At 44.9% G+C, this 13624-nt stretch overlaps 1 protein-coding gene across 1 annotated transcript in view; it reads left to right on the forward strand.

Moving 5' to 3' along the window:
- The first annotated feature begins 1211 nt into the window (after window positions 1–1211).
- Window positions 1212–13624, forward strand: part of DYRK4 (dual specificity tyrosine phosphorylation regulated kinase 4) — a 52822-nt gene continuing 40409 nt past the window's right edge. The window contains exons 1-3 of the mRNA XM_027541073.1: window positions 1212–1625; window positions 9660–9753; window positions 12605–12634. Coding sequence (XP_027396874.1) covers window positions 1588–1625; window positions 9660–9753; window positions 12605–12634 — 162 coding nt within the window. The 5' untranslated portion in view covers window positions 1212–1587. The remainder of the gene's footprint in view (window positions 1626–9659; window positions 9754–12604; window positions 12635–13624) is intronic.

Consider the following 13624-nt stretch of genomic DNA (forward strand, 5'->3'; position numbering starts at 1 on the left):
CCCACTCCAGTGTTCTTGCCTGGAGAATCCTAGGGACGGGGGAGCCTGGTGGGCTGCCATCTATGGGGTCGCACAGAGTCGAACACGACTGAAGCAACTTAGCAGCAGCAGCGGCAGCAACATTCGGTGTCACCCACACCCACTGCTCTCACCACCCTATCATACTCCATGTGAGTCCATTCGTTCCCCCTGCTCCTTTTTTCTTTCAAAACATGAGTTAACTTCAAGTTCCGTGGTCACCTAGGTGACTGCTGCCTGCCAGTCAGGCTCTTCAGCCCAGAACTTGCTCTTGACGCAGCTATGTTGCCTGACCCCTTGATCATACGTCATCACTAAATCGGTGACATCCCCCCAACCCAGGTGTCTTCCCTCTGTAGTTCCTATTAGGAAACAGCATCATCATCAGTTAGCTGAGGGACCTGGGGCACTTGTGCCCTTCACATCTCATACAGTCAGCAAGCTCTAGTCCATTTCCTGCTCTCTGTCCAGGTGCCGCCCTTTCTCTGACACTCCCATCACTTACTACTTCTAAGGGGCATCCCTGCCTTGATGAGCAAGCTACTCTGTCCTCCCTTCAACCCATTAGAGCCAGAGGGGATTTCCTAAAACAAAGTCTGAGCAGAACACCCCTCTGCTTAAAATCCGCACACTCCTCAGCCTGTTTAGTTAACAAGCTACTTAAGAGTCAGGCTGGCCCCTTGTCCCCTCCTCCAGCCTTGTCCCCTGCTAGCCATGTGCACCTTTGACCCTTGCCACACCACACTGGGTGCTGGCACCTGTGGCTCTGGGTTTTCAGATTATTCTATTTGCCTTTTTTCCGTTGCTAATGCCTTCTTGTGCTAGAAGACCCATACCCAACTCAGCTGTTTCAAAAAGCTTTATTTGAATGTCTGTTTCTTCCACGGACCACCTTGTATTTCTCCAGGTAACTGCTGTCATTCAGCTATTTAGTTTTCCTGCTTTTAAAAGCTGGTGCAGAGTAAGCGCATAGAAGAATGTTCCTCTGATGAATAAATCCTACCCGGAACCTTTACTATGTGCTTCTGATAACCCCAGGGCTTCCCTGGTGGCTCAGAGGTAAAGCCTCTGCCTGCAATGCGGGAGACCCAGGTTTGATCCCTGGGTCAGGAAGATACCCTGGAGAAGGAAATGGCAACCCACTCCAGTACTCTTGCCTGGAAAATTCTGTGGGCTATAATCCATGGGTCGCAAAGAGCTGGACACGACTGAGCGACTTCACTTTCACTTTCTGATAACCCCACACTTTTGTGAAGGGGGAGACAGTGAGGGGTCGCTTCATGAGCCTGTTGCATCAAGTCGAATCTCTCTAACCTCAGAATGTCCTTCAATTCTTGTCCCAAAGTTGAAAGAACGGAGGCAAGAGAACAGGAGCAGGAGGAAAAGAGCTGTCTCTCCCGGCTGAGGTGAAAGGTGGTTTGGGACCGGCCCAGAGCCCCAGCCTTTCAGCTCAGGAGTCACAAAAAGGGCGGAAACAGTTTCTATAGCGACGGGAGCAGGGTGTGGCCCTCCACCAGCGTCCGCGGTTACGGGTCCCAGCCGGCAGCGCCCGCAGTCTGCGCAGGCCCGATGCAGCTCCTCCCGCCTCCCACCCACACCGGCACCAAGTAAGGGGCGGGGGTACACGTCGGGGCCATGAGGGTGGAAGCTGGGGCGCGCGAGAGTGACAGGATGCGGGAAAAGAGAAGGGCTGCGGGTCGGAGGAGAAAAAGGCAGGTGTGAATGCGGGGAAAAGGCAAGTACTATTTCAGATTTCGCTCCGAGCCCAGCTGCATCCTCAGAACCCAACATCAGTGTATTTAGGACTCGTTTTATTTTCAAATCATAATATCAAAGTATGACCCCATTATCACCTTGATGACAAAGTACTCAAATGATAGGCATGTCTCTGAGAAGCATGGATCATCATTGCTGAATACAGTACCTATACATAACCCTTCTCTGACATGTATTCCCCCCACTTTTTTTCTTACTTTTTATTTTATATTGGGGGCTTCCCTGGTAGTTCAACTGGTAAAGAATCCGCCTGCAATGCAAGAGACCCCAGTTCGATTCCTGGAGTTGGGAAGATCCCCTGGAGAAGGGGTAGGCTACCCACTCCAGTATTCCTGGGCTTCCCTGGTGGCTCAGTTGGTGAAGAATCCACCTGCAGTGTGGGAGACCTGGGTATGGCCAGTTAACAAACAATGCTATGGTAGTTCCAGGTGAACAGGGAAGGGACCCAGCCATACATACACATGTACCCATTCTCCCCCAACTCCCCTCCCATCCAGGCTGCCACATAACATTGAGCAGAGTTCCATGTGCTATACAGTAGATCCTTGTTGGTTATCCATTTTAAATTTAGCCATGTGTACCTCTGACATGTATTTCTTAAGCTAAAAACCTTAAATGTGCCCTATTTTAATTGCTTCCTTATAGAGTTACTAACTTTTGTATAATGCTCTTTGAAAGTCTCACTAACTGCTCTTAAAAGTTTTGGATGTGAGGAGAGTAGAATTTTTATTCCCATTTTCTTATTGAGAAAAGCTAAGTGACTTGCCCAAGGCCTCCTGATTATCAACTGCTTTCTTCTGACTGGAGCGTCTCCCCTTGGCCAGGTGTGTAGATTTATCAATCTGTACCCCCACAGCCTTAAGCAATATGTTATACTTTTCCATTAAGATAATGTTGCATCACTGGCTTGGACTGAGTGCAGGATGGGGAGAGGTGGGTTTTAGAGAACTCATAAGACCTACTGGACATGCTTCCAGCCCTGACCCCAACACCTTGGGGCCCAGAGCTTTCTTCTCCCTTTCTTTTCTTTTTTAAAAAAATTTCATTGGCGTATAGTTGCTTTACAATGTTGTATTACTTTCTGCTGTGCAGCAAAGTGAGTCAACTACATGTATACATATATTCCCTCTTCCCTGGATTTCCTTCCAATTTAGGTCACTACAGAGCACTGAGTAGGTCCCTGTGCTATACAGTAGGTTCTCATTAGTTATCTATCAGTATCTATAGTGTATACGTGTCAATCCCAACCTTCCAGTTCATCCCACCCTTCTATTCTCCCTTGGTATCCATATGTTTGTTCTCTACATCTGTATCTCTATTTCTGCTTTGCAGTTAGGTTCATCTGTACCATTTTTCTCAATTCCACATATATGTTAGTATACAATACTTGTTTTTCTCTTTCTGACTTACTTCACTGTGTGACAGTCTCTAGGTCCACTCATGTTTCTGCAGATGGCATTCCTTTTCATGGCCGAGTAATATTCCACCCTCTATATGTGCCACATCTTCTTTATCTGTCCATCTGTTGGTGGACATTTAGGTTGGTTCCATGTCTTGGCTATTGTAAATAGCACTGCAGTGAGCGAACATTGGGGCATCTATCTTGGAATTATGGTTTTCAATAGGCAAATGCCCAGGAGTGGGATTGCTGGATCATATGGTAGTTCTGTTCTTATTTTTTTAAGGAACCTCCACACTGTTCTCCATAGTGGCTACATCAACTTACATTCCCCCCAAGAGCGTAGGAGGGTTCCCTTTTCTTCACACCCTTTCCAGCCTTTATTGTTTGTAGATTTTTGATGATGGCCATTCTGACCAGGGTGAGGTGATATCTCATTTTAGTTTTGATTTGCATTTCTCTAATAATTAGCAGTGTTGAGCATTTTTTCATGTGTCTCTTGGCCATCTATATCTCTTATTTTGGAAAAAATGTCTATTTAGGTCTTCCACTCATTTTTGACTGGGTGCTTTGTTTATTTGATATTGAGCTGTGTGAGCTGTTCCCTTTCTTGTCTTCACCGCACATCTCATCTGACTTGGTCATAAAGAGTGGGTCCATGACCCCACAGCTCATGTCCAGGGATCTCTGGCTGATAACCACCTCTTCTGAGCAGCCCACATGCCTGCCGTCCATTCCAAGCCACACTGTCCTATTAGGGGACACCTGCCACTCGGGGGTGATTCCCAGGCTTAGCAAAGTTTTTTCTTAGAAGGAGATGACCAGTGCAAAATTTGGGATTTTTTTTTAAGTCTGTAGTTACCTTGTGCTATTGGAAATGTTCCATCAGCCAATTCAGGGCTTAAGTAACCTACGGCCCCTCTGACCTGTTTTGGATGACTGATTATCAACAGTGTTATTAACTTAGGTTTCACTATTCAGGCTTAAATGGAGACTTGGCGAAAGTGTGAGGCTATTTAAACAGGAAGTTCAGACTACACAAGAACAGTGGAAGTGTCCTCAGTCACCGGTCTTGCTTGAGGGATTTAATTGTCTACATGTAGGTACATAAAATCTAGGCGTTCTAAGGAATTCTCCAAACATGGACTCTGCCAAGTTGGTTCTGAGACTTAAGTCTGTTAGTTCCCTTCTCTGTTTGGACCTTATCAAAGAGAATGATGATAAATGTGAAGGGATTCTGGTATGCCAGCCACTTTCCAAGTGCTATTGTTGTCAGCACCTGAACTGTAACGCACACTTCTCAGCGTGTGGAGAACCAGTGCTGACCACAGACCCAGCATGAATGTGTTGTAACAGCTGAAAAAACCAATACTGGTTTTGTCTGCTTTAATTGAACATCAGTGACCATGTTGATACATGGCAGAAACCAGCACAGTATTGTAAAATGATTATCCCCCAATTAAAAAGAAAAATGAAAAAATCAGTGACCAGGTAAGGGATGCAAAATTCTGGCTGCCTAAGAGAGTGTTGATTAGAAGAGAATATTAATTCCAGCAAGCTGTAGGCTTTTTAAGGGAGGTCATTGTTAGTCCAGGCTTTCTCCATCCTGCCTGGATACTCTATCAAATGAGGAGGGATTTGATATAAAAGCACAGAGGCCTGAAGATGAGCAGGTGCTGGGAAAGCAAAAAGCCACTGTTTTGAATATTTAAGAGCTCTTGAGTAGAAGAGGGGGTGAGTGTGCTCTTTGTAGCTCTGCAGAGGAGAACAGATGTCAGCAGAGAAGAATAGGTGTCAGCAGAGGAGAACAGGTGTCAGCAGAGAACAGGTGGCAGTGGAGGAGAACAGATGTCAGTGGAAGAGAAGAGGTGTCAGCAGAGGAGAACAGATATCAGTGGAGGAGAACAGGTGTCAGCAGAGGAGAACAGGTATCAGTGGAGGAGAACAAGTGTCAGTGGAGGAGAACAGATGTCAGTGGAGGAGAACAGGTTTCAGCAGGGGAGAACAGGTGTCAGCAGGGAATAGGTATCAATGGAAGAGAACAGATGTCAGCAGAGAACAGATGTCAGCGGAGGAGAACAGGTGTCAGCAGGGAACAGATGTCAGTGGAAGAGAACAGGTATCAGTGGAGGAGACCAAGTATCAGTGGAGGAGAACAGGTGTCAGCAGAGAATAGGTGCCAGCAGAAGAGAACAGGTATCAGCGGAGAACAGGTGTCAGCAGAGAACAGGTGTCCATGGAGGAGAACAGGTGTCAGCAGAGGAGAACAGGTGTCAGTGGAGGAGAACAGGTGTCAGCAGAGAACAGGTGTCAGCAGAGGACAGGTGTCAGCAGAGGAGAACAGGTGTCAGCAGAGAACAGGTGTCAGCAGAGAACAGGTGGCAGTGGAGGAGAACAGATATCAGCGGAGGAGAACAGGTATTAGCAGAGAAGAACAGATATCAGTGGAGGAGAACAGGTGTCAGTGGAGGAGAACAGGTGTCAGTGGAGGAGAACAGGTGTCAGCAGAGAACAGGTGTCAGTGGAGGAGAACAGGTGTCAGCAGAGAACAGGTGTCAGTGGAGGAGAACAGGCGTCAACAGAGAACACATTTCAGCGGAGGAGAACAGGTGTCAACAGAGAACAGGTGTCAGTGGAGGAGAACAGGTGTCAGCGGAGGAGAACAGGTGTCAGCAGAGAACAGATGTCAGTGGAGGAGAACAGGTGTCAACAGAGAATACATTTCAGCAGAGGAGAACAGGTGTCAACAGAGAAGAGGTGTCAGCGGAGGAGAACAGGTGTCAGCGGAGGAGAACAGGTGTCAGCAGAGAACAGATGTCAGTGGAGGAGAACAGGTGTCAGCAGAGAACAGGTGTCAGCAGAGGAGAACAGGTATCAGCAGAGGAGAACAGGTGTCAGTGGAGAACAGGTATCAGCAGAGGAGAACAGGTGTCAGTGGAGGGGAACTGTGTCAGCAGAGAACAGATGTCAGTGGAGGAGAACAGGTATCAGCAGAGGAGAACAGGTGTCAGCAGAGAATATGTGTCAGCGGAGGAGAAAAGGTGTCATCCAGAGAACAGGTGTCAGAGAAGAACAGGTGTCAGCAGAGGAGAACAGGTGTCAGCAGAGGGGAACAGCTGTCAGCAGAGAACAGGTGTCAGCGGAGGACAACAGGTGTCAGCAGAGGAGAACAGCTGTCAGCAGGGAACAGATATCTGCAGAGGAGAACAGGTGTCAGTGGAGGATGCTGTTCAAGATCATTTTCTCCAGTCGACATTGATGGAAGTCCAACCATGTGGAGGTTAACAGCTGGATGTGAAATGGGTTGCCTGGGAAAACAGTGAGTTCTATTCCAGAAATATTCAAGCAGAGATGAGTGGTTACTTGGAATCCTCTTGAGAAGGTTATTCACAACAGCGGTGGGATGAGGGGGAGGAAATAGTTTCTAAAAATTCTTCCAGCTCTTAAGCATCTGTGAATCTGTGGACCATGGAAAGTATCAGGGAGAATTGCATAGAAGCTAAGGAGTTCTCTTTGGCAGAAAAAGTGTGTTAAATACACCATCTCCTGTTTACAGAACTATAAAGGGAGTCCCTGCAAGTTGTATCTTGCCACAATCTCTGCCCTGAATGTGGTCCCCGGGCATAAGGATCTACTGCAGTAGAAATCCTGAAGTTAAAACAGATGAATCTCAAAAGATGTATTTCCTTTCTGGGCTTTGAAGTTCAGTCTAGATAGATAATGACTTCCCTGGTGGCTCAGTGGTAAACACCCTGCCTGCTAATGCAGGAGACACGGGTTTGATCCCTGGGTCAAGAAGATCCCCTGGAGAAGGGAATGGCAACCCACTCTAGTATTCTTGCCTGGGAAATTCCATGGACAGAGCAGCCTGGTGGGGTCGGAAAGAGTTGGACAGGACTGAGTGACTAACACTTCTACTTTCATACATAGAGGAAACATTATGTATAAGATTGTTGTGCTTAAAATAATGCAGTGCCACTGTTTACAGTCTGTCTTGCCCACCAGGTTCTGAACTCTTAAAAACACGGATTCTGGTTTATTATATGTGATTCTTCTGTGCTTGGCACAGTATCTGGCACACGGCGATCTGAACATTTCAGATAAATTAACCTAAGCTGTTTTAGATGTTTTTCCTTTCAGCAAATTCGTACCAAGACATTTCAAATGCAAGCTGCTGTCCTTGTCCCCATGATAAATATAAAACATAAAATAAAATACCAGTTCATCCTTCATGTCCCCAGGAGATTGACAAGATACAAACAGACACATATAAATGGCAACCCACTCCAGTGTTCTTGCCTGGAAAATCCAATGGACAGAGGAGCCTGGTGGGCTATGGTTCATAAGAACGGAAAGTCAGACACGACTGAATCGACTTAGCACTAGCACTAACACATGATAATTAACACTAACGCTGTTGACCAAGTGACAAAATGATCTCTTATAGACAAAAGTGTTGAAATCCAGAGGAAGGAGATAGTAATGGGCTGTAGAAGCAGGAAAACTCTGACCCATGAAAAATAATAGGAACTTAAAATCTCAGTTCTCAAAGCAGTATTCCTCTGAATAACTTCACAATCGTGATGCTGTCACCACTTATGAGCGTGTCCCCAAGAGCTTATTCGCTGGTGGCTCAGATGGTAAAGAAACTGCCTGCAATGTGGGAGGCCCAGGTTCAATCTCTGGGTTGGGAAGATCCCCTGGACAAGGAAATGGCAACCCACTCCTGGATTCTTGCCTGGAGAACTCCATGGGTAGGGGAGCTGGGTGGGCTGCAGTCCATGGGGTTGCAAAAAATTGGACAACACTTCACTTCAAGAACTTATGGCTGGAGTGATTTGTAGAAGCTGTGATAACATTTGCTTTGGTGCCTGATCTGCTCCTATTTTGTGGATTCTTAACTCCCTTGGCTCTTGCTAGAGTGAAGGGCTGAAAAGGGGGCTTCCAAGAGATGGAGTGGAGTCTCAGTGGAGGTCTGCTGACATGACAGGAGACTGATGGTGGCATGAGAACTCTCTAAGACTCCATCATCCATTTCCTCAAGTCACCACTTTAGCTAGAGTCCATAAACTTATGGGAGTTAGTTTTTCATCTTGCCATGAGTTAATTATTCAGGGAGTTGTGCTCAGCAGGAAGAAGGTGCAAATGTGACCCAGTGAAATGCAGAAGAAGCGTGGATCACTTAAGCTACTAAGTGACCATGAATAGGTCCATATTTTAGGGGGAAAGATGCTGGCGGCAGGAGAATGGTTTACTCTGCAGTCAGCAGACAGAGGTGGGGCTTTTTGCTTGGTGTCCTGAGCTGCTAACCTCCGTCCTAGCTCCTTGTCCTGCCTTGGCTCTGGTCTCCTTCTGCCATAAGCACGTAAAGACCGATACCCAGTGTCCATGTAGGCCACCAGAAGGGAGACAAGAGGAGCAGTGGTGCCTCAGCCATAATTAGACCTGCCACCTTTTCTTCTCCGAGGCTGCCCAGCATTCTTCCCATCCCAGGGGTGGGGACCATTACTTATACAGTCAGTCCCCTACATGCAAACCAGTTGCCTTCCGAGAGCATGTTCGCTAAGTCCAACCTATTTGTAAGTCCAGCAAAGTGAGCCTAGGCACCAACTAACACAATCGACTGTATAGTGCTACACTGCAATAGCTTTATGATATTTTCGTACAGATAACACATAAAAGACAAAAAATAAACGGAACATTTCTAAGCTTATAGTACAGTGCCTTCAAACATATAATAGGACAGCTGGCACACAGGAACAGCTGGCACACTGGCTGGCATCGAGTGACCAGGCGAGAAGAGTTACTGACTGGAGGAGGGAGAGGAGAGGGGAGGTGGTGGAGCTGAAGGATGGTCAACAACAGGAGATGGAGGGCAAGCTGCCGGTTCACTCACGCCTGATGTTGACAGCACGGCTTCTGGTTCCTTGCGGGATTCAATTCTATCGCCCCTCTTGGAGAAACGATCCAGTGACATCTGGGAAGTAGCTCTTTTTTGCTCATCATAGGTGATGCGGTAGCACTGGACTTGGTTCTGAACGGCTGCTGCAGCCTTTGTGCACTGTTCGACAGGCAGGTCCTAAGCCCCCCAAAACTAACAGTGCCTCCTGAAATAAAGAAATTCCCCTTGTCCTCTTCTGCGTCGTGTGTCTCTTCTTCAGTTTGTTCATCTTCCTCTTGTCTACATTTGTCCTTTCTCTGGGCCTCCAATTCCATCAGGTCTTCATTAGTAAGGCTCTCATGTTGTACAGCAATAGTCCTGTAAGGTAAAGTCCACAGAAGCACACCCAGCTCTAGAGGACGCATGCACGTGACGATGGACGCCAGACACGTGAACTCACTTCTGTGACTGGACGTGTGAACACACGCTTGCATCTTTGAAAATTCGCAACTTGAAGGTTCCTGTGTAGGGGACTTGCTGTGTTTTACTTCTAATGCCAGTTTACCTTTTCATCTCCTTCTGCAGGACTGAAATGGATGCTAAAAAGCCAAGGAAAGGCAGTTTGACATCCTTCCCGATGTTGAAAGCAACAAAGAAACAAAATCTCGCCTCTGTGAAGGTAAGAACCCTTGAATTTCATTTGGGAGAAGACAGGTTTTGTTGTGAAGTTTTGGGGACTCAGGACCCAGTGGGACTGTTGTGCCCTTAGCATATCTGGTGACAGGGGGAGGGGAAGGGGCAGAGCCAGGTCTGGGTGGGCCAGATGGAAAACAAGCTGGATGGCCAGGGTATGGTTTCTTGAACTTGAGGACTTCAAGATAATAATCTAACAGGTGACCTGTGTGTGAGGAATCCTGGGTTAATGTCGCTTCTGCAGCACCTTTTATTCTGCTCTGAATGTTGTTTACTCACTAAGTCGTGTCCAATTCTTTGCAACCCCATGGACTTCCGCCCTGCCCCGTTTATCTGGGCTCAATCCTGGAAGTGTCCTGGTTTCGATCAAATAGCCAAGAACATTTTCAGAAAAGGTCTGTTTCTCTTTTTCCCAGCATGGTCATGCTGTTTTTTTGTTTCACTCTGCCTCGAAAACTAGCAAAATGCCACGGCACTAATATTGTGATGCGGTGACACTGTGACTGCCCTCTGTAAGGTCAACTTCTAAATCAGGTGTATTTTCTAATCTAATGCCTCTAGTATGGATTTTATCACTTACTCACAAGGTCATGTTGTCTGGGATCTTTGTTCTGAAAAATTTGCAGCAGACTTTATCCCAGAGCATTCTGGTTTGACTTCCTGAACCCTGCCTGCATCACTGAGGGGGAGGAGCGAGTCCAGCAGCTACCCAAGGCCTAGTGAAGACTCTCCTCTATAGGCCATCACTACCTCCTTCTTACTTTTAGGCCACCTCCTCCAAGCAGTTTTCCAGATTTAACCCTGGCCTTCCCACCTTGGGATTATACTTCATAAAATTGTACCCTAATGGGAAATCCATTGTTCCCCATCCCTACCCCTGCTATTATCATGTACAACAAAAAACATCTTGCAGTGTATACATTTGCAAAAGATTTGTGAATACCGAAAGCATCTCCTTTGATAAAACAAAAATTAATATAACATATTTGAAATAGTAAATCTACAGCAAATATGACAATATAAGAAAGGTAACAATCTGTTCACATTTAAAAATATGCAAACAGAATGATCTTGGTTGTGATTTTACTTTGGCAAAATTGTTGTGAGTTTTGCGGTTTACATTTTGTGTTTTAGCTGCTTGAGTACTTAGCTTGTTGAGTGTTTAGGTAGCTCCCACAGAAATCTTAGTGGCCAGTACTGTCATTGTCTCCATTTACAGATGGAGAAACTAAGATTCAGGTGAAGTTAACTGGTTCACGGCCATAAACAAGTGAGTGGAGGATAAAATTCAAACCCATATTCTTAACAAGTCTATCCCATGCCTCTTTGATGAGCAATGGCAACTCTGTTATATGTTTCTTCACATATTTATTTAAATTAATTTTAAGGAAAGAAAATTCTTCTGCAGTTACAGTCAAAAAATAACATAAAAAATCACATTCAAGATAAATTCACGTATGTTGTCATTTGTTAACTCACAAATTGACAGCATCATTTAAAAATACTATTTAAATTTATAACTTATGACGGTAGCCTAACAACTGATGCAAACAAGTCTTGAAAAGATTTACATATTTAAATAAACTAATAATAATTTATATTTATTTCAATATTATGATATTTAATATTATGTTCTAAAGGTAGCATTATAATAATTTAATATGTAAGTATTTTTAAATGTGGATCTTGATAATATTTCAGTCAAGAAAGTTTTTTAAAATGTGGCTTTTAAAATTGATTTCAGACAATGTGGAGGGGGGAGGGATAAATCAGGAGCTTGGGATTACTTACAGACACTACTGTATATAAGATAGATAACCAAAAAGGACCTACTGTATAGCACAGGGAACTCTACTCAATATTCTGTGATAACTTATATGAGAAAAAAATGTAGGTAAAAAGAAACTGAAAAAGAATGAATATATGTATATGTATAAATGTAAGTTTACATATAATATGTAATATATGTATAACTGAATCACTTTGCTGTACACCTGAAACTAACACACTGTAAATCAACTATAATCCAATAATTTTTTTTAGGAAATTGATTTTGGCTGTCTTTGAGACATGGGTGATGCTCTAGATAGTAATCAGTTCAGTCGCTGAGTTGTGTCTGACTCTTTGTGATCCCATGGACTGCAGCACGCCAGGCCTGCCTGTCCATTACCAACTCTTGGAGTTTACTTAAACTCATGTCCATTCCTTTCAAATAAACAAGCTCACAGCCACTGCTGGGACTGGAGCAGGTTCGGAACTCTGGGCTCTCAGGTGGGGCCGTCCCAGGGGACTTACCTGGGCGAGGCATGGGCAAGGGAGCTCTGCTAACTTCAATTTCCCAGACAATTGATTGGGTGCCACAGAGTATCTCAGTGCATGTGCTGAGCCTTGGAGAGTAGGCACCCTTTCTGCTACTTCTCTTCTGCCCTTGGGCTGTCCCTGTGGCTCAGTGGTAAAGTATCCACCTGCAATGCAGGGGCCGCAGGAGATGCGAGTTCCATCCCTGGGTCAGGAAGATCCCCTGGAGGAGGGCATGGCATCCCACTCCAGTATTCTTGCCTAGAAAACCCCATGGACATAGGACCCTGATGGGCTACAGCCCATGGGGTCACAGAGTCGGACATGACTAAGTGACTAACACTTTCACTTTCACCATTATTTATGGAGTGAACTGATTTTTTTTTATGGGGTGAACTTTGAATATAACCATAAGGAGCCAATCTAGAATTGATGGTTCCATGAAACATCAGCACACCACGCAATATAATATCTGTGTTTGGGTGGACTTGGGGTTCTGAAGTACAGTGCTTACCTGCTGTTTCCCACTTTTCTCCTAGAACCCTACTCTTGCTCCTGAGATCTACTTAGTAAGTACCAGTTGTTTTGTTCCGCATTCCCAGGGTGCTCTCAATTTGGGGAGAGAGGAGGACAAAGATTGGAGTTTACTCTCCACTGCTGTGACCAGGACGTGGGGCAAGCAGGCATGGGGGCATGTCTCTGAGTACTGGAATTAATCAGAGCAAGTAGATAACTCCTGTTGAATACTTCTTCAGGCCATGAAAATTGGCGTTCATCTGCTTGACATTGGAGGTGGGATGAGTTGATGTTAGAAATACAGCCCCAACCCCATATGTGTTTCTATATTTGCTCTTCTCAAGTACATTGAGTGAGTCGGCACCCGCATTTTACAGAGGAGGAAACTGAGAACTAAAGATATTAAGCAAGTTACCTAATAAAGTAATTCTATTAATAAAGGCTGAAGTCAGAATTCAGATTTTATTCTATAATTCATTCACGCTTTTTTAAAAATGTTTTTTTATTACTAAATGTTGAGTATATATAAACGAATATTTAGGGGTTTCCCTGGTGGTCCAGTGGTTGAAACTTCACCTTCCAATACAGGGGGTGCAGATATGATTCCTTGTCAGACAGCCAAGATCCCACCATGCCTTGTGGCTCAAAAAACAAAACAAAACATAAAACAGATACAACATGGTAACAGATTCAATAAAGACCTTAAAAATGGCCCACATCAAAAAATCTTTAAAAAATAATAATAAAAAAAGAATTTCTAAGTATATGTGTCAGGTCTAAAGGATAGTGTACAGTAGGCACTCTTGCATGTTTCCAACGCACAGTTTAAGAAAGATGGCCCCTGCGTGTCCTTCCCCATCTTATTTCACCCTGTCCATTGACCCCCCTGAGATAACCACTCTTTTGAGTTTTACATTTATCATTCCATTGCTTTTCTAAAACTCTGATCCATGTATTGTTTAATTTTGCATGCTTTTATATGTCTTGAATTGTACTGCTCAGTTTTCTCTTAAAGCACACTTTGTAGCTCCGTACTAACAAAC

This window comes from Bos indicus x Bos taurus, chromosome 5, assembly GCF_003369695.1.
Source record: "Bos indicus x Bos taurus breed Angus x Brahman F1 hybrid chromosome 5, Bos_hybrid_MaternalHap_v2.0, whole genome shotgun sequence".
Lineage (NCBI taxonomy): Eukaryota > Metazoa > Chordata > Mammalia > Artiodactyla > Bovidae > Bos > Bos indicus x Bos taurus.